Source organism: Rhinopithecus bieti, unplaced genomic scaffold (genome assembly GCF_001698545.2).
Source record: "Rhinopithecus bieti isolate Rb0 unplaced genomic scaffold, ASM169854v2 scaffold_37503, whole genome shotgun sequence".
Lineage (NCBI taxonomy): Eukaryota > Metazoa > Chordata > Mammalia > Primates > Cercopithecidae > Rhinopithecus > Rhinopithecus bieti.
In genome coordinates, this window is record NW_016815616.1 from 584,445 (window position 1) to 605,928 (window position 21,484).

The following is a 21,484-nucleotide window of genomic DNA, read 5'->3' on the forward strand; positions in this document are numbered from 1 at the left end:
TTCTCCTGCCTCAGCCTCCTGAGTAGCTGGGACTACAGGCGCCCGCCACCACGTCCGCCTAATTTTTTGTATTTTTAGTAGAGACAGGGTTTCACCGTGTTAGCCAGGATGGTCTCATCTCCTGAGCTTGTGATCCGCCCACCTCGGCCTCCCAAAGTGCTGGGATTACAGGCCTGAGCCACTGCGCCCGGCCCCATAAAGCATCTTCTGAGTGCTCCTTAAACAACTCCATGAAGGCAGCCAAGGATTCCATCTCCATCTCCATCAGTCACTGGGGCTGTGAGGCACAAAGGGAGGGGATGGCTGCTGGTAGTTCTCCAGTTGCTCCTCTCAGTGCATACAGTGCTGTCTCCAGAGAAACAACCAGTATGTGTGGCCGGGAGCAGGCTAGTCAAGGCCAGTGGTGCTGTTCACCAACCCTCCTCCATCCTGCTTCCTGAAAATTCTTTCCTCCCTTATCCTGGACTAAAATTGATGGTGCAGGACAGAGAGGGAGAATTGCTGGAGAAATGCCATCAGGCAGGCAACAGGGGAAGGGGCTGGAGCATCTCAGCCAGGGTGTCACCTTAGCCAGGGAGGGGCATAGCGAGTTCCCCTGAGCACAGAGGGGAGAGGCCGATATGCAGGAGATGTAGCTAGGTCAGCAGAGGGGATGGCAGGGATGTCTGGAAGAGTTCTTCCAGTTGCTTCTATTCCCTTTGTGTAAAGGGGAGCCAGCCATCATTTGCCGAAAGTGAGGAAGGGAAAGATGTGGAAAGTCTGGGAATGAAAAGGTATGGCACGGTTATCCAGGAACTCAGCTTCCAGAGGCTCTCCTGAGACTCTAACGCTTGAGCTGGATGTAGATGGATAAACAGAGTTTGCTAGATTAAGAAAATGTAGAGCAATCTGTGCAAAGGGAATAGCATAGCAACGGGGACAGGGTGACCAGCGGTGTCCTTCACTGAAAAAAGGAATAGGGGTGGATCCGGCACAGTGGCTCACACCTGTAATCCCAGCTACTTGGGAGGCTGAGGCAGGAGAATTGTTTGAACTCGGGAGGTGGAGGTTGCAGTGAGCCGAGATCACGCCACCGCACTCCAGGTGGGGCAACAGAGCAAGACTCTGTCTCAAAAAAAAAAGAAGAAAAAAAAGAAAAGAAAAAGAAAAAAGAAATGGTGGAGAAATGAATGGGTTACAAGCACCTGTAGGACATTGGGTCAAAAAGTCCATTAGATGGTTGGACACACAGGACTGGAGCCCAGCAAAGGGTTCTGCTCAGCAAATGTCTATTTGAGGTTCATTAATAAGCAGATGATTATGGATCAGGATCCAAGGAGAGTTCTCAGAAAGAGGAGAGTGGAGGCCCAGCCACTGAATTATGGAAAATGTGTCCATTTAAGGGAGGAGCAGTAGAAGAGGGAGGAAAGAAGTGAGAAGATTCCAATCGGGAAGACAGGATTCAAAAAGAGAGCTGGAGAAAAATGTAGCAAACTAGAATCCAAGAAAAGAGATAATTTCAGGAAGACTGTGGGTATTAAATGCCGCAAAAGGCCTAGGTAGAAAACAGCCCATCAGATTTGGCACTGTGGAAGTTACTCACCTTCCTATCTGGACCAATCTCTCTATGATGGTCAGACTGCAAGACAACTGGCAGGATGTTGAGGGGTGAATTGTGGCAAGAGTCAGGACAGTGAGTGTGGAAGAGCCTCTCCAGAAGGTGGTTTGGATGGAAGGGAGGGAGGAGAGATAGAAACTGGAAAGGACTTTTGGGACAAGGAATGGCTTGTGGTTAGGTGGAAACAATTTCAGCCTATTTATATGTGCAAGGGAAACATCCCAGAGAGGGGTGCAGTGGATTTGACCACCACAGCAGATAAGCTGGGGCTACAGCAGTGAGCAAAGTTACATCCTTGCCCTCAAGGAGCTTATAGTCTAGCGTGAAGAGACAGAGAACAAGCAAATAAGCAAATCAATATACGGCATGACGAGTGCTGAGGAGAAACCCCAGTGGGCAGGGGAGGGAACAGAAGAGGCTGTGTGCAGTGTGGGGGTGGCAGGAAGAGCCCCCTGCTGCAGTGACCTCTGCCACACAATTTTGTTCCTAACACTTGTCAAACAAACTTGTGTGCAGCCTGGCGTTTTAGTTATGCAGTGTCTCTCTCTCCTACAACACAGGACAGCGGCTTCCACTTCCCCATCTTTGCCTTGTCCACATCATGGCGTTCTGCAGAGAAGGCTGTGCATGAATCTTTGTAGTAGAAATGCTACAAACCCTTCCTCTTCAGTTAGGACAGGCATTATCCAAACAATCTCCTCCCCATCCCCAGGGAATTCTCGGAAATGGCACCTAGTAACCTACAATGACTTAGGCAAATTGTCTGAATGCCTAAAGGGTACAAATTATTTAGTATTCTCTACACATTTGCAAATTTACGCACATCTTCTTGTTTTAGTTTTAACCTTACAGTTCATTTTGGGAATGGATTTGGGGGAAGAGAGAAAGAAATTAGTCTTTATAACCCTGCCAAACTCTGAATCCTACCTCTTGGTAAGGCATCATTTTAAAAGGTTAGAATAACTTTTATATTCATTATCACATTTGATTTCCCAACTTTATCTGCAGAAAACAATAAATGGGGCTTCCTATTAGTTCACCATATTTTCCTTAAGTAGAAATTCCTTGTATCTGATAGTCTTTAGGGTCCTCTTTGAGACTAAGATCCCCTTTGAAATGAGATGAGGTTGGCCCCCTTTCCGTACCCCAGAGGCCAGCACGCAGCACACACAGGAGAGGACAGGAAACAGAGGGGAGTCGCTCTGATCTCCATATTCTGTTCTTTCCCAGGGAAGATGCTCTGTTTTCAACCAAAAACAAGATCATTCTAAATGTCACTGCTCCACACCCCATCTGGGCTCCTGAAAGCAAAGCTGCCTTGTTTCTGAATCAGATGTCGTCACTCACTGAAAAGCCTCCGGCATCCAAGCGTGGCTGGTAGTGGGGTCCTGGCTCGAGGGGAGAGACTCATCTCCCTCAGCGAAGCTGCCCCCCATCGTTTCTTTTGAGAAAGGAAGAGAATGGGGAAGGACCAGCAGCAACAGAGAACCGTTTCATCACTGCCTCTCTGACCTTTTAAAGAGCAAATGGTTAAAATAAATACTATCGGGCTCATTTCTATGGACTTGAACATTTTACAACCTGTAGAATCATGTGACATATTGCCATTTTGTGGAACTCCTAGAAGGGACAGAAGGAAATAAACATCGCTATGCAGTCTATAGGCTGAGACGGGCTTCACAGCTAAAACCCAGGACATGTGGTGTCTGGAGGGCAACTCATGGCAGGCAAGAGGCAGAGCCTGCCCTGGAGTGCTGAGTAAAGATGCTGAGGACGTCATGCAAGGATCTGCCATGAGCAAAAATATCAGAGTCCTTCAGGATGTGTCCACATTCTCATTAGCCCTTACACTGAGCCGCCTTCCAGGTATGATGAAAAAAAAAAAAAGCCTCAGGAAGAGAGGAGGCAAACAGGTGCAGAGACCTGCACTTGGCTGCAGGTGAGAACTCTGGCTATAAATAACCCACCGCTTCATGGGGGAGGAGGATCCCAGTCACCACTAGGAAGTCATAAATTCAACTCCATTCGTAAAAATGTATATGCAATCAAAGGATTTCAAAACACAGACTTTCATTTCATCTAATATTCCCACAGAGGGAAGGGAAGCCATGAGAAACTCCTCTACTGGTGGCCAAATGTTTTTCTTCTTAACCTGAAATGATGCACTAGCACATGGCTGCTTAGATCATAACATCCGCAATGTTTTTCAATAGAGGGGTAATGCCATGAAAAGCTTTCATGCTGCAAGCAAAAAGAAGACCTTCGTAAATTTACATTCAACACATAAAAACACATAATAACTTCTGTACATGATAGAGTTGTGTATATGTGTGTGTGTGTGCTTTACGAAACAAAAATTTATATTGTCTACCACTGAAGGGAGTGAGGAGAGACCGATGTTTGTTGAGCATCCACAATGTGCCAGGTGCTTTGCAAGCCTCATCTTCTCATTTCATCCTCACAGCAGACCAAGGAGGTATAGACTGTTGCTGCAACCATTTTATGAGTGAGAAAATGAGGCTCTGAGAGGTTTAACAACTTGCCTGAGGTCACACAGGAAGCGACCCTTGTTCTTCCTGCTACATCAAGCTGCCTCCTCAAGTTCCAACAAATACTTTTGTTACCTTGTCCCGTACACATCTGTAAATCTTCCTGCTAGAGTCATTTTTGTGGTTCATGGTAAGATGCTGCCAAAAGAGCTGAAAGAAATAGAAAGAGTCTTTATCAAGTACAGAAATGACAGGTCATTTCCAGAAGATACAGTACAAGAGTTCAATTTCATCATTAATTAGTATCTCATGCATATTGGATGAGATGTCCTTCTGTATCACATTTAGGAGATACTTAAGTTATATTCCAAGCACAAGCTAAAAATGACCTGTGTTCCACCATTGTTATCCACAACTTCCCTCTGTTCTTAGACAACAGTCTCAACTGTGACTGTATTACAATTGTCTTCCTGGCGCCGAGGTTGCATTTCATCTTTGAAAGCCCTGGTCAGAACAACTTTTAAGGACTCCTTGAATCGTTTCTTCTTACTGCTTCCCACAAAGAAGTAAATGAAAGGGTTGGCGCTACTGTTGATTGTGGAGAAGAGCAGGGAAATGTGGTGTAGGTTCCCAAAGGTTGACCAATACTCATAGTACAGCAGGTAAAGGAGTCTCATGGGCATGGCGAAGATGAGGAATATAATGATGGTGACCATGATGACTATGTATAGCTTGGAGGAATGGGAAGCCCACGTGTTCTTCCGGATCTTCACCACCAAGATAGTGCTGGACACCAGCATGAGGGGTGTGAAGACCAGGAAGCTCAGGACGGCTATAAAGATGATGACTGCCCGGCAGTCACTTCGAGAGTGACTCTCTTCTTCTCTGTCGATGCACATGACATACTCTGTGGTGGTCACCAAGCAAGAAAGAGCCCACAGAAGGGCACAGACCAATGCCGACTGGTACTTGGGGCGATGGCATCGGTACCAGATGGGGTAAAGGACTGACAGGCACCTCTCCACACTAATGGCCGTCAGCAGATAGAGGCCCGTGTTGTAGCCAAACAGAAAAGTCACTGATAATGTGACAATTGTGTAGTAATGGCCAGAAGAAAGCTCATAATCTAAAGCATAGTCGATAGACAAGATGAAAATACAGAAGAGCAGTGAGATGTCTGCGATAGACAAGTGGGTGATGTAGACGGTGAAGGGATTTCTTCTCATCCGGAAGCACAGGAACCAGAGGAGAATCCCATTCTCAACAAACCCCACTGGGGAGATGCTCATAATGACCCAGTGCACGATGGGGATTTGCCGATGTGCATTCCCGACCGAGGTGTTCCTGCCGGTTGAGATATTCGTGGGTTCCTCAACAACAGATGATGTCACGTTTGACCCATCCATGAGGAGGCCTCAGGCTGGAACTCTTCAGGTAATTTTCTGTAAATGTGTCCAAAACAAAAACAAACACAAAAAGCCATGAAAATTGTTGGATTGGAATAAAAGGGAGAAATTCAGCTATAAATCATAATCTTCATGTTATTAAAAAAAAGTTTAACAGACTGTACAGTCATCTTTTTCCCAGTGATAAGATTAGGCCTTTCGGACCTGATAAGAAAGAGAACTTAGACCTGATAAAAGAGAGAACTGATCGAATGACCCTTTTGGGTCCCCAGTGGTAGCCATTCATCCTATATCACTGTGTGCTTGTGGCTTAGCGCCCAAAAGGAGACGGCCAGGCAAGAGTGGCCGAGTGCCCTGGGCAGGACCCATTTCCAGTTCTGGCCCGAGCTTTCCTAATGGCATTTTGAAAATCATTTCATCTTCTGGGCCTCCATTCATTTTCCTGAGGGACCAGGTTGACTGCATTAAGACTTGATGACAAAATGCATGTTTGGGCAATGCTGCCATTGTCATTTTTTAATACACGAAGTGCCATAAGCAGGAAGGAGAGGGAGTGCCTGGGACAATGGATTTAATACTGTACCAATATTGCTTAAAGGGTGAACAATCAAAAGGCATTTATTTTACATGGCTTCAGTATCTGGGACAAAGCTGGGCACCTGCTCAGACTACATAAGCCAGGCAAGCCATGTGTGGAGTAGATGGAGAGCCCTAACAAGATGTATGTACATCCCCACAGACCACAGGCCAGACGGTGCAGGAAACACCATCGCCAGATGCCAGACAAAGCACTCACCCAAACCAGGAAAAATGCTTAGCTTTTGAGGCTGCAAAGTAAAGATTCTCAGAAACTTTCCCTCACATTTTACCAATTACAAAATGAATATATGCACAGCTCTGCCCTCTTGCTAAAACAAAACACCCTACCACTGGGAAGGAAAAGGAGGCTGTCAACAGAGATCACTTCCCTTGTTCCAAATCTAACTTGTCCTTGGCTTTTAAACACTTTTTTTAGGCGGGACAGAGTGGCTTACTCCTGCAGTCCCAGCACTTTGGAAGGCCAGGGCAGGAAGATTGCTTGAGCCCAGGAGTTTGAGAACCAGCCTGGGCAATGTGGCAAACCCCTTCTCTACAAAAAAATACAAAAATTAGCCAGGCATGGTGGTACATGCCTGTAGTCCCAGCTGCTTGAGAGGCTGAGGTCGGAGGATCGCTTGAGCGCGGGAGGTTGAGGCTGCAGTGAGCTGTGATCATGTCACTGCACTCCAGCCTGCGTGACAGAGCAGACCCTGTCTCAAAAAAAATTTTTTTTCTAGTTTGTGTGCATGCATATGTATGTGTATATAGTAAAACATTGTTCTTTGTTTTCTGAACTTTGTCGGTAGGAAGCTGATCAAAATAAATTTTTTTTTTTTCTTTTTTTTTGAGACAGAGTCTTGCTCTGTCACCAGGCTGGAGTGCAGTGGCGAGATGTTGGCTCACTGCAACCTCCACCTCCCGGGTTCAAGCAATTCTCCTGCCTCAGCTTCCCGAGTAGCTGGGACTACAGGTGTGTGCCACAAGGCCCGGCTAATTTTTTGTATTTTAGTAGAGACAGGGTTTCACCATGTTGGTGAGGCTGGTCTCGAACTCCCGATCTCAGGTGATCCGCTTGCCTCGGCCTCCCAAAGTGCCAGGATTACAGGCATAAACCACCATGCTGGCTGATCAAAAGAATATTTTTAATTAGTAGATATCTGTCTTTTCCTCATGAGCTCACCGGAAGCAGAATAATACATAAATGTGTTATTTTGTGGCACTCGAATGGCTCTGGTGATATTAGACATTTCCAGAATCGAGTCAGCAGAACCCCAGCACGTGCAGGGCCCTGAGCTGCGATCTCAGTACAGCCGGGCCTGGATCCTGGGCCAGCAGGTAGCCTTTGGGTTGGCGAAACAGGTGTTTCCTTCCAGCAATGTGATCCAGGCTCCAAGGAGGCCTCTGCCTCCGTGGGCCCGATCACACCTCTCCCACTGACACTTCCCTCAGCTGTTCTAATGGGATGCAGGAAATCACTTTCACTGGAGGAGAGCTTCCTTTTACTTCATAATTAGAAGACAGAGACCCCAATAGGAACCCACACAGGACGAGAGCTCACATGCCCTGTCTTAGCTAACCAAAGGCCTGCTGTAGAGACCAGGCCTTGTTAGAAGTTTCCAAGTAAGACCACCATGTTCCCCCAATTCTCCCCGCCGACATTTATCCCATGCCAGGCACTGTTCTAGGCACTGGGACACAGCAGTAAATAAAACAGACAAAGTGCCAGCCTGCTGGAGTCTATACCCCAGTGGGGAGGCAGTTGGTAAGCAAAAAACAATAACAGCAACAACAACCAAACTGATGTCAGCGCATAAACAGTGCTATGGAAAAAAGTAAAGCAGCATTAAAGGAAAGGAGTGGCAGGGACCTGGGGGTTCCATTGTCCACAGAGTGATAGGAAAAGTCTCACTCATGAGGTCACACTTGGGCAAAGACACAAAGGAAGTAGGCGACCGAGGCCTGCAGATTCCTGGGGGAAAGGTATTCCAGGCAAAGGGAACAGCAAGTTCAAAGTTCCAGAAGCAGGAGGCAGCCAGGAGTGAAGAACCGCAAAAAAGGCCAGTGAGGCAGGAACGGCCTGGCAAGGAGAATGGTCAGGTGCTGAAGGCAGGGGTCTTTGGCGGCCAGGTCCAAACGGGCTTTGCGGGCTGGGGCTTTTACTACCAATGAGCCAATAAACCACAGGAGGTTCTTAGAGGAGGAATGTGGTTAACTTGGGGGACTGAGGCATGAACAGCCTCGGTATGGCCTCTGTGTTCAGGTGACATTCTAGGGGCCATGGCAGGAAGGAGGAGGCCAGGTGGGAGGTGAAGGCACTGGCCTAGACACAGGGAGGATGTTAGCATAACAGGTTGTGGAAGAGGTAGTAATATCTGGTGGGAGGTCTTTGATTTGATTCACTGACGGAAGAGACATGTGTTGTGGTAGAAAGAGAGAATACGTGCTTAGCCATTTGCTGAATGGACAGGTGCAGGTGGAGTGGGTTAGCAGGGCCTGTGGAGTTTGAGAAGCCTGTGAGGCAGCCAGGCCATGTCCAGGGGAGGTCAGGAGCCTGGGCGACAGTTGTAGCCTGAGGATACAAATGTGGGTGTTGTATGCAAACAGGTGGAATTTGAAGCCATGAGGTGAGATGAGAGTATCTGTGAAATACAATTAAAAAGGAGAAGAGGTTCAAGGACTGGGCCTTGAGGCATTTCAAAGTTAGAGGCTGGGGAGATGAGGAGGAAGAAGGAGAGGAAACTGAGGATGACCTGACAGAGAGGCAGGGGGACAATTGGGGAAGAAGAGCTCCTGGGAGGCCAAGTAAGAATGAGTTGGAGAAGAAAGTGTGATCAACTGGGCTAAATCCTACTGCAAGTTCAAGTGGGCTGAGACCTGGAACTTGATATTGACTATGGGAGTGGAGTCATTATTTAGCCTAATGTGTTTAAAATATTATTTCAACACGTCATCAATACAAAAAATATGGATGAGGTATTCATGTTCTTTTCTATGCATTAAGTGCCCCAGATGCAGTGGGTATTTCACTCTTGCAGGGCCTCTCGCTTCTAATGAGCCTGGTTCCCTATGCTCAGGAGCCTCATGTGACTCGGGGCTCCCATGTTGGCCATCACAGGTCAACAGCCATGGCAAAATCCAAGTCACTTATGCAAGGAAGCCAAGTGCTTTCATCTTTTAATTACTAACCTAAACCAAAGACCAGAAATATAAATTCAGGACCTAATCCAAGTTTTCGAGAATATTGACAAGATTGTCTTTCTGCCTCCGGTCCATTCCCTGGATCTCTCGTGGACCACGTCCTTCAGCTGCAGCTTCTTGCTATGTGGAGAGAGCTCTCAGTTACCCCGGGTTGCCTCCCCTTCTCTGTCACCCTGCTTGCTCATCCTAGATTCAAGGCATGCTCTAGTTTCACTACTGACCCATCCTTCGAAGCGGCCTGTCCTACCCTGTCCTTTTACAATACCAGTTTCTATTTCTGTATTCAACTTTTCTTCTTTTCCCCAAAAGTTTCCAAATAAATTCACAAAAGTCAGCTGGGAAACGTGTTTCAAATTGTATCTTCTTTCTTTATTATTATTACTATTTTTTTTAGAGGTAGGGTCTTGCTCTGTTGCCCAGGCTAGAGTGCAGTTGTGTGGTCATAACTCATTGGAGGTTGAACTCCTGGGCTCAGGTGACACTCCTGCCTCAGCCTCCCAAATCACTGGGACTACAGGTACATGCCACTACACCGGGCTCATTTTTTTTTTTTTTTTTTTGGTAGAGATGGGGTCTCGTTACGTTCATAGCCAATACATCTCTCCTTGTAACAGAGCAGAGTTAAAATTTTTTAATTAAAAAATAATTTTTAGAGACAGTCTCACTCTGTTGACCAGGCTACAGTACAATGGTGCAACCATTGCTCACTGCAGCTTCAAACGCCTGGGCCCAAACAAGCCTCCCCTCTCAGCCTTCTGAGTAGCTAGGACAACAGGCATGCACCATCACACCTGGTTAATTTTGTTTTTAATTTTTTGTAGTGTTGCCAGGCTGGTCTCAAACTCCTGACCTCAAGCAATCCTCCTGCTTCAGCCTCCCAAAGTGCTGGGATTACAGGTGAGAGCCACTGTGCCTAGCCTCAGAGTTAAAATTATATCTTACTGACTGTTGTGGATGGAATTGTGTTCCCTTCCAAAATTCATGTGTTGAAGTCCTAATCCTCAATGTGACTATATTCGGTGATAGGGCCTTTAGGGAGGTAATTACGGCTAAATAAGGTCCTAAGAGTGGGGCCCTAATCCAATAGAAGTGGTATCCTTGTAAGAAGGGAAAGAGACATGAGAGATCTCTCTCTGTGAGGGCACAGAGGAAAAGCCATGTAAGGACAGAGGGAGAAGGCAGCTGTCTGCAAACCAAAAGAGAGCCCTCACCAGACCAGCCCTGACGATGCCTCAATCTCGGACTTCTGGTCTCCAGAACTGTCAGAAAATAAATTTCTGTTTGTAAGTCACCCAGTCCATGGTATTTTGTTATGGCAGTCAGAGCATCCTAATACACCCACTAAACTGCAAACTCCTTGAAACCAGGACTTCATCTTTTTTGTGTCTGAATCTCCAACACTTGCACACAGTAAGCATTTAATAAGTACTTATCAACCTGTTCCAAGAAATAAAGCCCATTATAACAGTTCTAAGAATAAACTCCGCTTCCCCACGAGAGAAAACCACCACTTTCCATGCAGGGCATTACACTTAATGAACACGGGTTTCGAATGGTTAGAGCACAACTCATGAAGCACATACAGTATTCAGGCAGACTTTGATCATGATGCAGATTTTAGTCATGATTGGAATGCATATAAAAATTCCATTAAAACTAGTTCTCATTTAAAAACGAATCATAATCCTCCAAATTGTTTTATAGCGGGGTTCTATTTAAACGAACACATTGCTAAAAATCACATTCCCAGTCTTACCCAACCAACTGAGTTTCGGTCTCTGAAGCGAAATAGCAGATGGCGAGAAATGCCTTGACAACAGCCGGCCCTATGTGCTCGCCACCCCAACCCTTTCCTCCCCCAGCTCCTTGGTCATTTTGTGTATTCTTCATCTCTGCCAGTGGATGACTGACGGGGATATCTGAAGTTGGGAAGTGTGAGGAGGATAGAAGGGTAATTGCTGCTAGCTGACAAAACAGTCTAGCTCAGAATAATTTCGTGTTGGCTCAGTGAGCCTTCCCCAACAGCAGAGAGAAGACCACACAGTTGAGATCTCAGAAAACTATGCAGACAAGGTAGGCACTTGTACTGCAGGGTGAATCAGTAGGATAACTTCTCTCTGTGTCAACCCAGTTCTAGGACCAGAGGCTGTCTGCCCAGACATGCCAAACATTTTTCATTATCTTTTTTTTTTTTTGAAACAGGGTCTTGCTCTGTTGCCCAAACTGGAGTGCAGTGGTGCAATCATAGCTCACTGCAGCCTTGACTTCTTGGGCTCAAGTGATCCTCCCACCTCAGCTTCCTGAGGAGCTGGGACTACAGGCACTCATGACCATGCTAGCTAATTTTTGTTGTCGTTGTTGTTTATTTCTTACAGAGATGGGGTCTCACCATGTTGCCTAGGCTGGTCTCAAACTCCTGGACTCAAGCGATCCTCCTGCCTCAGGCTCCCAAAGTTCTGGGATTACAGGCATCAGCCACTATGCCCGGCCACCAATCATTTTTCTTGCACAGCACTTGCATTTGCAGGGATGCATGTTTACCTGGCAGTGACAGGCTGGGGTGGAAGGATAGTTCATCCTGACAGCCCTCAGTGGTCCCTGGAGTGGTCAGTTAACACTGCAATGGAAACCTCAGTTGGGAACAGATTGCAAAGACAGACGAGGAGGTGACAGCACCATGACTGGTCAGCATTACTGGAAGCATCACAGAGCATCTTCCCTCCTCTCTTTCTTCTCACAAAAGGGATGTCTAGGGTGAAAGAAATAAGTTAGATTGTGAGAATATCGTGGTGTGGGGCTCTTGAGGCCAAAGCACCTTTCCTTCCATCCTAGCTTTGGAGCCTTGAAATCAGCTTGGGAGGCTGATAAGCATGATGTCATTGCCCCCTTTTTAGAGGGAAAAACCTAAGGATTAATAACCACGCCAGGCTCAGAGCCACCATGTTGCACAGCCCCAAAGGACCTACCATCTGCGTTTGCTCCAGTGTGTCCAGTGCTCTCTGGGTCCTGCAGGGCTGTAGTGCCCAGAAACTTATGTGGATCTTAATCACAATGTTGGCCAGGCAGAAATCCAGGTCACTTGACTTCTGACCACAAGCTGAGATAGTAAGAAAAAAAAAGAAGGGAGAAGGGAGGAGAAGGAGAAGAAAGGAGAAGGGGAAGGGGAAGAAGGGAGAAAGAGGAAGAAGGAGGAGGGGGAAGAGGGAGGAGGAGGAGGGAGGAGGAGGAAGAGGAAGAGGGAGGAGAATGGAGGAGGATGAAGAGGGAGGAGAAGAAAGAGGGAGGAGGAGGAAGAGGGAGAAGGAGGAAGTAGAAAAGGGAGAAGGAGAGAGAGGGAGGAAGGAGGAGGAGACAGAAGGAGGGAGGAGAAGGGAGGAGGAGGGAGCAGGAGGGAGGAGGAGGAAGAGGAAGAGGGAGGAGGAGGAGGGAGGAGGGAAGAGGAGAAAGAGGGAGAAGGAGGGAGGAGGAGGAAGAGGAAGGAGGAAGAGGGAGGAGGAAGGGGAGGAGGGAGGAGGAGGAAGAGGGGAGGAAGGGGAGGAGGGAGGAGGAGGAAGAAGGACAAAGGAAGAGGAGGGAGCAGGAGGAAGAGGGAGGAAGAGGAGGGGGGAGGAGGGAGGAGGAGGAAGAGGGAGGAGGAAGGAGAAGGAGGAAGAGGAGTGAGGAGGAGGAGGAGGGAGGAAGAGGAAGAGGTAGGAAGAAGAGGGAGGAGGAGGAGTAGTCACAGTCTGGAAATCACTGTTCTATCAAACCCCTCAACTTCGCAGATTAGTAAGTGGTTGCTGGAGAGCCTGTGAGGCAAGACAACCTCACAATTGGTTTGAGAAGCCCTGTAGCCCAGCGTGCCTGATCTTAGTCCGGAGCTCTCTCCACTACACTCTGGGGCCCAATCCTATTTTTAAGACTTTACCTTGTATAGCCTCTCTATACTTAAGTTTTCCAATCAAGTCTGCCTCTAACCTTTCCTATTTAAGAAATTAAAGTCACCATATTGTAGGGAATATTTTTTATTAAGACTTGTTTAGGCTGGGCAGAGTGGCTCACGCTGGTAATCCCAGCACTTTGGGAGACCAAAGCAGGCAGATCACCTGAGGTCAGGAGTTCGAGACCAGCCTGGCCAACATGGTAAAACTCTGTCTCTACTAAAAATACAAAAATTAGCTGGGCATGGTGGTGCATGCCTGTAACCCCAGCTCCTCAGAAGCAGAGGCAGGAGAATCACTTGAACTTGGGAGACGGAGGATGCAGTGAGCCCAGATTGCACCACTGCACTCTAGCCTAGCCAACAGAGTGAGACTCCAGCTCAAAAAGAAAAGAAAAGAAAAAAAAGGCTTGTTTAATTTCTAGTTGTGACTTTGCTACTATGTGGTCTCTGCATGTGAAGTAGTCCACAGGGACTGATCAAACCACTGCTGCCTGTTCAGAGACCTCTGCCACTAAATAAATGATTACCCTGAAACCACCTTTGCAAAAATTATAACAATGAGAAAATTATGACAGTGTGAGATCTCACCTAACTGATCCCATCTTGCTTCTAAACTCTAAGCTGTCCTTGTTCATTCCTGAGCATAGGCTGAACTAACTTTGGGAGGAACTTAGTTTAAAGTTTAACTTTGAAACAAAGACAGTAACAGCCCTTTCCCACAACAAGCCCAATTCTTGCCTGGGGACCAGAATGCCTTTGTGAGACTAACAAGTTAGGCACAAGATTCAAAATTATGGTTTAGGAATCATGCAGCGAGAGGCCACAAGATTCTGTACCTCCCCAATTGCTCCTAGGGATAACATCACTATTGTAAAACCTAATATTAGGGCTCAAGATATTTTTTCAGACCCTGCGTTCTGATGCACCAGCTGGTGCAACTCGACAGGTAATCTGGCTCAACCAGTTCTGTGATCCCACCCAGACCGCAAGACAACTTGCTTCAACTTCCTGTGACTTCATCCTTCAACCTGACCAATCAGCACTCCCCATTCTCTGGTCTCCTACTCACCAAATTATCCTTAAAAAAGCACCAGTCTCGGGCCGGGCGCGGTGGCTCACGCCTGTAATCCCAGCACCGTGGGAAGCAGAGGCGGGCGGATCACAAGGTCAGGAGATCGAGACCATCCTGGCTAACACGGTGAAACCCCATCTCTACTAAAAATACAAAAAAATTAGCCGGGCATGGTGGCGGGCGCCTGTAGTCCCAGTTACTCGGGAGGCTGAGGCAGGAGAATGGCGCGAACCCGGGAGGCGGAGCTTGCAGTGAGCCGAGATCGCGCCACTGCACCCCAGCCTGGGCGACAGAGCGAGACTCCGTCTCAAAAAAACAAACAAAGAAACAAACAAAAAAAACCCAGTCTCTGGATTTTCAGGGAGACTGATTTGAGTAGTAAAACTCTGGTCTCTCGTTTAGCTGGCTCTGCATGAATTAAACTCTTTCTCTATTGCAATTCCTCTGTCTTGATAAATCGGCTCTGTCTGGGCAGCGGGCAAAAAGAAGTTTAAGCAGTTACAGTCCCAACAGGGCTCATTTTATAGCCTCTTTAATCTGAACACAAAATGGGAGTATTTTCTTTTAAATGTTTATCGCCTTTCTTCTAATTTTAAAACAGTATGTGCTCATTGAAGACAATTCAGAAAATCCACACATACAACTACTATTAAAAAATTAACCTGATTCAACATTTAGGATATTCCATTAGTCTTTGTTCAATGTCTTATACACAGTCTTTTTTAAAATTGAGATTGCATTTTTATAATCTTTTGGTATCCTTTCTACCTTTTTTTCACTCAATATCATATTGTAAACATTTTCTCATGTCAGGATACACTCTTAAAGTATGAATTTAATACCACTAACTGAAGGTATCATGATTTATTTATTTATTTATAATTTTGAGACAGAGTCTCATCCTGTCACCCAGGCTGGAGCGCAGTGGCGAGATCACAGCTCACTGCAGCCTCAATCTCCTGGGCTTAAGTGAGCCTCCCAGGTAGCTGGGACTAGAGGCACACGCCACCATGCCAGCTAATTTTTATGTGTTTTTTGTAGAGACAGGGTTTTGCCATGTTGCCCAGGATAGTCTCGAACTCTTGGACTCAACTGATTCTCCTGCCTTGGCCTCCCATAGTGCTGGGATTACAGGCATGAGCCACTGTGTTTTCACTATTTTTAGTAATCCCCTAGCCTTGGACATACCATTTGCTTCTGATTTTTCACCGCTATTTTTAAAAACAAAGCACTGTCATGAATTTACATGGATGCAAATTTTGTGCACATCTCTAATTATTCCCCTAGGACATATTTCTAAAAGTGGAATTGCTAGACCAAAGGGTATAAACATTCTTCAAGATTTAAATGTGTATTAACAAACTGTCATCCAAAATAACCATGCCAATTATATTAATACCAACATCAACAGTATATAAATTTTTTTAACAGCATATATGTTTCTTTTTCTACAACATCTTCAGTTTCTTAAATTCCCAAATTTGATAGGTGATAAAAGATACCTTGTTTTAATTTGCATTTATTTGATTCCTAATGAGGTTGGACATTCTTTTAGGTTAACAGTTACTTGTATTTTTCGATGGATTGTTTTTTCAAACTCTATGTTCATTTCTTTTATTGAATTGCAAGAAACATTTGTAAATATGGCAATTCGTTATATGTTATATGTTACAAATTATTTTTCCCCAGAAACTGGAGTATTTTATAAAAGACATGAAAGGATGCTGCTTGGAGTTTTCTTAAAAACACTTCCTTATTGATAAAGACCATCCTGTGCTGATCATTAAGATTTAGAGCTTGAAAAAATCATGCAGATACTGCAAACCACCCCCTTGTTTTTCCAGGTGAGGAAATTAACTCAGGACTAGTCCAAGGTTGCGTACTTAGTAACAAAGGCAGCAGCAGAGCCTGGATTGCTCCAGGTCCAAATTGGCGCTATATCTAGCTCTCCCCTGCCCCACCCAACATACACACACGCCAGCTCATTGTCAACAGTCCATCTGTGTGTGAAGTTCACACACCCATTCATGGGGCTATTAAGACTTTTGGAACATTTATTAATGGCTTTTATGTCACCAGAAGCAACCACACTATCAACTGGGTTGTCAGTAATTAAAATCCTTAAAAGATGGATTTTTTAATTTATCAAAGGATGGATCTATTTATCAAAGAATGGATTTTTATTTATTAAAGCACCATCTACCCAATACCAAACCTATAACCAAAACAACACAAACACACAGGAATGAGTTGTTTTCAGAAATACTGTCTCTGTTGTCACTTTCTTCTGCGAAACAGAGTGGCTCCTAGCTATCACCATTATCAATAAACACATCTACTGATGAAGGACACCATGCTTCACCATTATGGGTAAAAATAATTGATGTCAGAGGGGGAAATTCAGGCACATCCTTTTGTCAGAACAAATAAGAGAAAGGAGCCAATCCATTCAACAGCACAGTGCTCTCAGACAAGTCCTCCAGAAGGGGGCGAGACAAGATCTGGGGCTCGAGCCCCTCCCCGATGCGTGAGTGTTGCTATGGAACCCCACTTCACGTCTCCTTGCCTCTGTCTCTGAGATGATGCTAGAGCCTAGCATATTTCTTCCCTCTGGCTCTCCTCTTGCCTTCCTGCAGTTCTTCTTCTGTCTCCTTCGGTGGATCCCTTCTTACACTGCCCTTTGCACATTGGAGTTCCACTGGCCTCCAATCTTTTTTTTTTTTTTTGAGACAGGATCTCACTCTTTCACCCAGGCCGGAGTGCAGTGGCACCATCTCTGCTCACTCCAGCCCCCGCCTCCCGGGTTCAAGTGATTTTCTTGCCTCAGCCTCCCGAGTAGCTGGGACTACAGGCACCCGCCACCACGCCTGACAAATGTTTTTGTATTTTCAGTAGAGACAGGGTTTTGCCAGGTTGGCCAGTCTGCAGGCTCATTCTCGACCCTTTTCCCTTCCTACTCTACAGACTAGCTCCTTGGGTGGTCTTGCTCAATCCCACCGTTTCAACCATCCCCACTTGCTGATGAAATCCAAATGCACAGCTTTAGCTCACACATCTCCCCAGCATGTCAGACCCGTATAACCAACAGCCCTGGGTCTCTCCAACTGTGTCTCATGGTGGCACAGCAGCCTCAGTGGGTCAAAACAGCAATCCAACCTTCTCCACTGATCAACATTTCTTCCAATATGCCTAATAGCCTTCAACACAAAAAACTGGACACTTTACCATATCTTGAATGTCCCCTGCACCAGTGCCCAGAATCAGCCATTTCTCCAAGGAGCCCTGGTTCCTTTTAGTAAATAATTATATTTAGAAGCCAAGATCTGGGTGTAAAATGTGCTCATTGCTAGAAGGCTGTCACTGCTCCCAGGCCCTCTCAGGGGTAGGTCTAAGGAATATACGTACATAGATACATTTATGTATAGTCATACATACACACACCTACAGCTGTATTTTGGTATCTTTGTATATCTTTATAAAATATACACATATAATCATGAATTGACCCCAATATCTCCAATTTTAACCCACCGCCAGTGAATTCATTTGAGTTTTCTCCCTCTCCATATTTGTAACTCCCTTCTCTGAGAAACCTGGCTTCCATGGCCCTCTATGCATTTACTCATTTGATCAACCCACCTATGAACGGTTGCCTATGTCTGCCACTGCTCCTCCCCTGCCCTGCACAGATGCCTTCCTCACTTTGCTGGACTCTTTTACTTCCTGTTGGAACAGTGCTGCCCCTGCCCCCCACCCTGAGACACAGACCTCATGCAGCAGGAGATCCAACACCCAGCACCAGTTCCCTGTACCGGCCATGCAGATATCCTGCTCTGCTCAGCACTGACATCCCTTGCCATGTCACCACTGCCACTGCCCTCACCCTGGCATGGCTGCCCCCATGGGGATGATCCTTGCCTATTCAGGCTCCAGCACTTCACACAAGCCACCACAAGCCAGGATGACCATGGTGGAAAGTAGGACTTAATACCCACCACCTTCCTGCAAAACTCAAAGAATTATAGGCAGTATCGCATCTGAATCCTGAAGAGACTTTTGAGAAGAGGGATTTTGACATTGATCAAAGTACAGTGCAGAGATCACTGCCTATTCTGCTTGTGCCTACGGCTGCTTGGCCTGGGAGCTGCACTTTCAGTCAAACTGACCACGAGAAGCAAGCCCTCCATCAAGCAGATTAACCCACTGGGCCTTAACTGCTTGACATACTGGCATTTTAATGTAGTTCTGAAAGGCTGAGGTATAAGAAATGCTAGAGATTAAAAGCACTTTGCCAGGATGAATCTCATGGAAATGCCAAACTGAGATAACGAATCAACACGCAGGGAAAACAAGCATGGTGGTTTCCATCGATGGGTAAGGATGTGGGCTGTGCAGAGCCTGTGTCCTAGCAGGTCCACTTGAGATTGCTGGCTGCATTTACCTCTCAGTGAAAGTGAGAGCAGCAGATGGGTGGTGGAGCTGATAGAAAAAACAAGGAGACTCAGAGTCGGCAGAGAGTTCTAAATGCCATACATTTATGCTGCTCAAGTGTTCTCTAGAGACCTCAGAAACAAACAACCCCTTCCACATTCCCATTCAGTTGAGTACAGTCCTCCCAGGGCCCCAGATTCCCAGCCTAGCACATCACTCTTAGAAGAAAGAAAGGGGGCTGGGGAGAAAGGCAGGGAGAAAAAAGGAAAGATAAAAAAGCCAGCAGAACTCAGGCTGGAGGAGTGGGCCATCGGAAACTGCCTGTTGTTCCCAGGCAACTTAAAAGACAGCCTGACCCTAGGCTGGACTTTCTAGGTGCGCAGATCCAGAGAAAAGAGCAAATTCTTCCCTGTGTGCGTGTGCAGTCACCTGGACAAACAGAAACCCATTTGTGAGATGGAATTTCCATGGCAGGCAAGGGCTCTGATGGGAATGTACAGGGCAGGAACATCTGTCCTGGTATTAAATGCATCATCCCCATCTTCTTCACACTAGGACCATCTGCATGCAGAAGCAGAGACGTCTTGCTCCCTTTCCAAACATACCACTGGATCAATTTAGAGCCTTGGACTAAAAGCGGGGAAGGTGATTTTGTCCCCTAAGGGATGTTTGTCATGCCTGGAGATATTTTTGGTTGTCACAACGGAGAGGAGTGTGATACTGGTATCTAGTTGGTAGAGGCCAGAGATGCTGCTAAACATCCTACAATATACGGGACAGCCCACATGGTAAATAATTACCCAGCCCAAAATATCAATGGTGCCGAAGCCGTGGCACTCTGCCAGAGGCCAGCTTGTTACCACCCTTTTACTGCTGCACCCACAGCAATCTAACAATACACTATCCATTCTCTCACCAAATGACTCCTAAGTATCCTCGCTGGGAAGTGTTGCTAAGATGCTCATACCAAAGATCAAGACTGAGCAGGAGATTCCTTTTAATAAACACCTTGTCACCACAGGACTGCACATGACTTCGAAAGCAACAGAAGCTAATACTGATGCCAGGGCCCACTAAGGAAAAACAAAGAAAAATCAATGCAGCTTGCCCTGTGATGCCCAAGGGCCGACAGCCAAGTGATTTCTCCAGAGGAATCAAGTTCAGTAACAACCCTTTCAAATCCCAACTTCTTCATCATTTATAAGCTTTCATTAAGCAACCGTGAAAACCTCCAAGCCCACCGTTCAAACCATGAATTGATCCTAAGATTCTTTCCCCTGCAGTGAGTTAAAAAAGAATTCGCTACTGCAGAAGTTTCAACCCTGAAGTTGAAAAACAATGTCTGGGAACAGTTAACTCAGCAAAGAAGTAAATTTTCCAAAACAAAGGCAGGAGGAAAGAGAAGTTTTGCCAACACACACCAACGGCAAACATCCAACACACCAAAAAAAAAAAAAGGAAAGAAAGAAAACCAGCACAGAAAAGAGTTACCCAAGAAAGAGGTTTTTAAAGAGAGAAAATCTTACTCTGGTTGTCAAGGACAGCTAAGCAATGAAAAACTGGGAAGCAGACTCGCTGGTGTCATTTGCTCAGGAAGGGTCAGAGGTGGCCACAGGTTGGCTTCCTCTTCGCATCTGGGGCATCAATGCCCAGCCAGCCTGCAGGGTCTCCGGTCCCAACATCTCGAAGGATGGCTGCAGCCTCTCATCTCTGAAGGAATTAGAGCTGCTCTCCCACTGCTGAAAATATTTGAGATGTGCCAAGCAGATGGTCCCACGCTTATCAGCAGAGCTTCCAATGGCATCATTCAGTGACACACTCGAGTGAAAATCTTCACGCCAATCCAGAGCGGGGTGTGAGCTGGTGATAATGCAAAGCGGTGGACCACCTTGAACCACTAAGGCCAGGCAGGGCTAAAGAGAAAGATGACCTGGAGAAATGCCACATGGAAGGGCAAAACCGCATGTGTAGTGGAAAGATAGAACCAGCTCAAGTTCCCTGCTCAGCGTCTAATAAGTCATGTGACCTCTGCCCAGCTCTCTAAGACTTGGTTTTCCCACCTGTAAAATGTAGCTAATAATATTAACTCAAAACATTGTAATGATGAGATGAGTCTATGTATAGACCCAGAGAGACATGCGAGAGACACGTGGCTAGATAGTTAAGGATTTGTTCCCTTCTCGCAACCCAGTTTTGGAGAGTATCCTGCTCAGTGTAGTATGTAAGACTCATAGGGTATAATGAAAAGCAAGCAAGCCAAGGAGTGCGTTCAGGGGTGGAGGCAGGGGTCTGCACCATTGGCCATGCCCAGACTGCTTCCCAGCCTGGTCCGGGGACTCCTCCTGGGAGCAGCTGTTTCTGTTAGATGCAGACTCTCACCCGTGCAGTCGGGAACATGAGAGCTTCCTCGATCCCTATTCTGCATTTTTTTTTTTTTTTTTGGTTAGATTTTTTGGTTTTCTATCTTTTAAAACCAAAATGGTCAATATGTTACCCATTTTTCAAAGAACCCAATGTGAAGCCCCAAAGGCTGAGAATTTTGGATCTCTTGGACCTCAGGTAGCCAAGCGTGAGATCCCAAGCCTGAAGACCCACCCCTCACTCATGGTAGAATTTTCTCTTGTTCAAAGGGATTCCTTCACAGTTACTGTGCCAAAGTATTAAGGGACCCCAGGGACCAACTATATCAAAAGGGGTAAGAAGGCAATTTCAGACTCTGTGGGAAAGCAGACATAAGAACCCACAGATGAAGTTTCCCTCCGACTGTTTTCATAAGCAGTAAGACCACAG

The 21,484-nt window shown here is 46.2% G+C and overlaps 1 protein-coding gene across 1 annotated transcript; it reads right to left on the reverse strand.

Annotated features, from left to right (window-relative positions):
* Positions 1–4,379: 4,379 nt before the first annotated feature.
* MAS1 (MAS1 proto-oncogene, G protein-coupled receptor) lies at positions 4,380–20,432 on the reverse strand. Its single transcript, XM_017853501.1, has 3 exons — positions 20,271–20,432; positions 11,811–12,018; positions 4,380–5,528 (listed from the first exon to the last, which is right to left on the reverse strand). Exon 3 carries the CDS (start codon positions 5,490–5,492, stop codon positions 4,515–4,517), a length of 978 nt encoding a protein of 325 aa, XP_017708990.1. The 5' UTR covers positions 5,493–5,528; positions 11,811–12,018; positions 20,271–20,432; the 3' UTR covers positions 4,380–4,514.
* Positions 20,433–21,484: the final 1,052 nt, after the last annotated feature.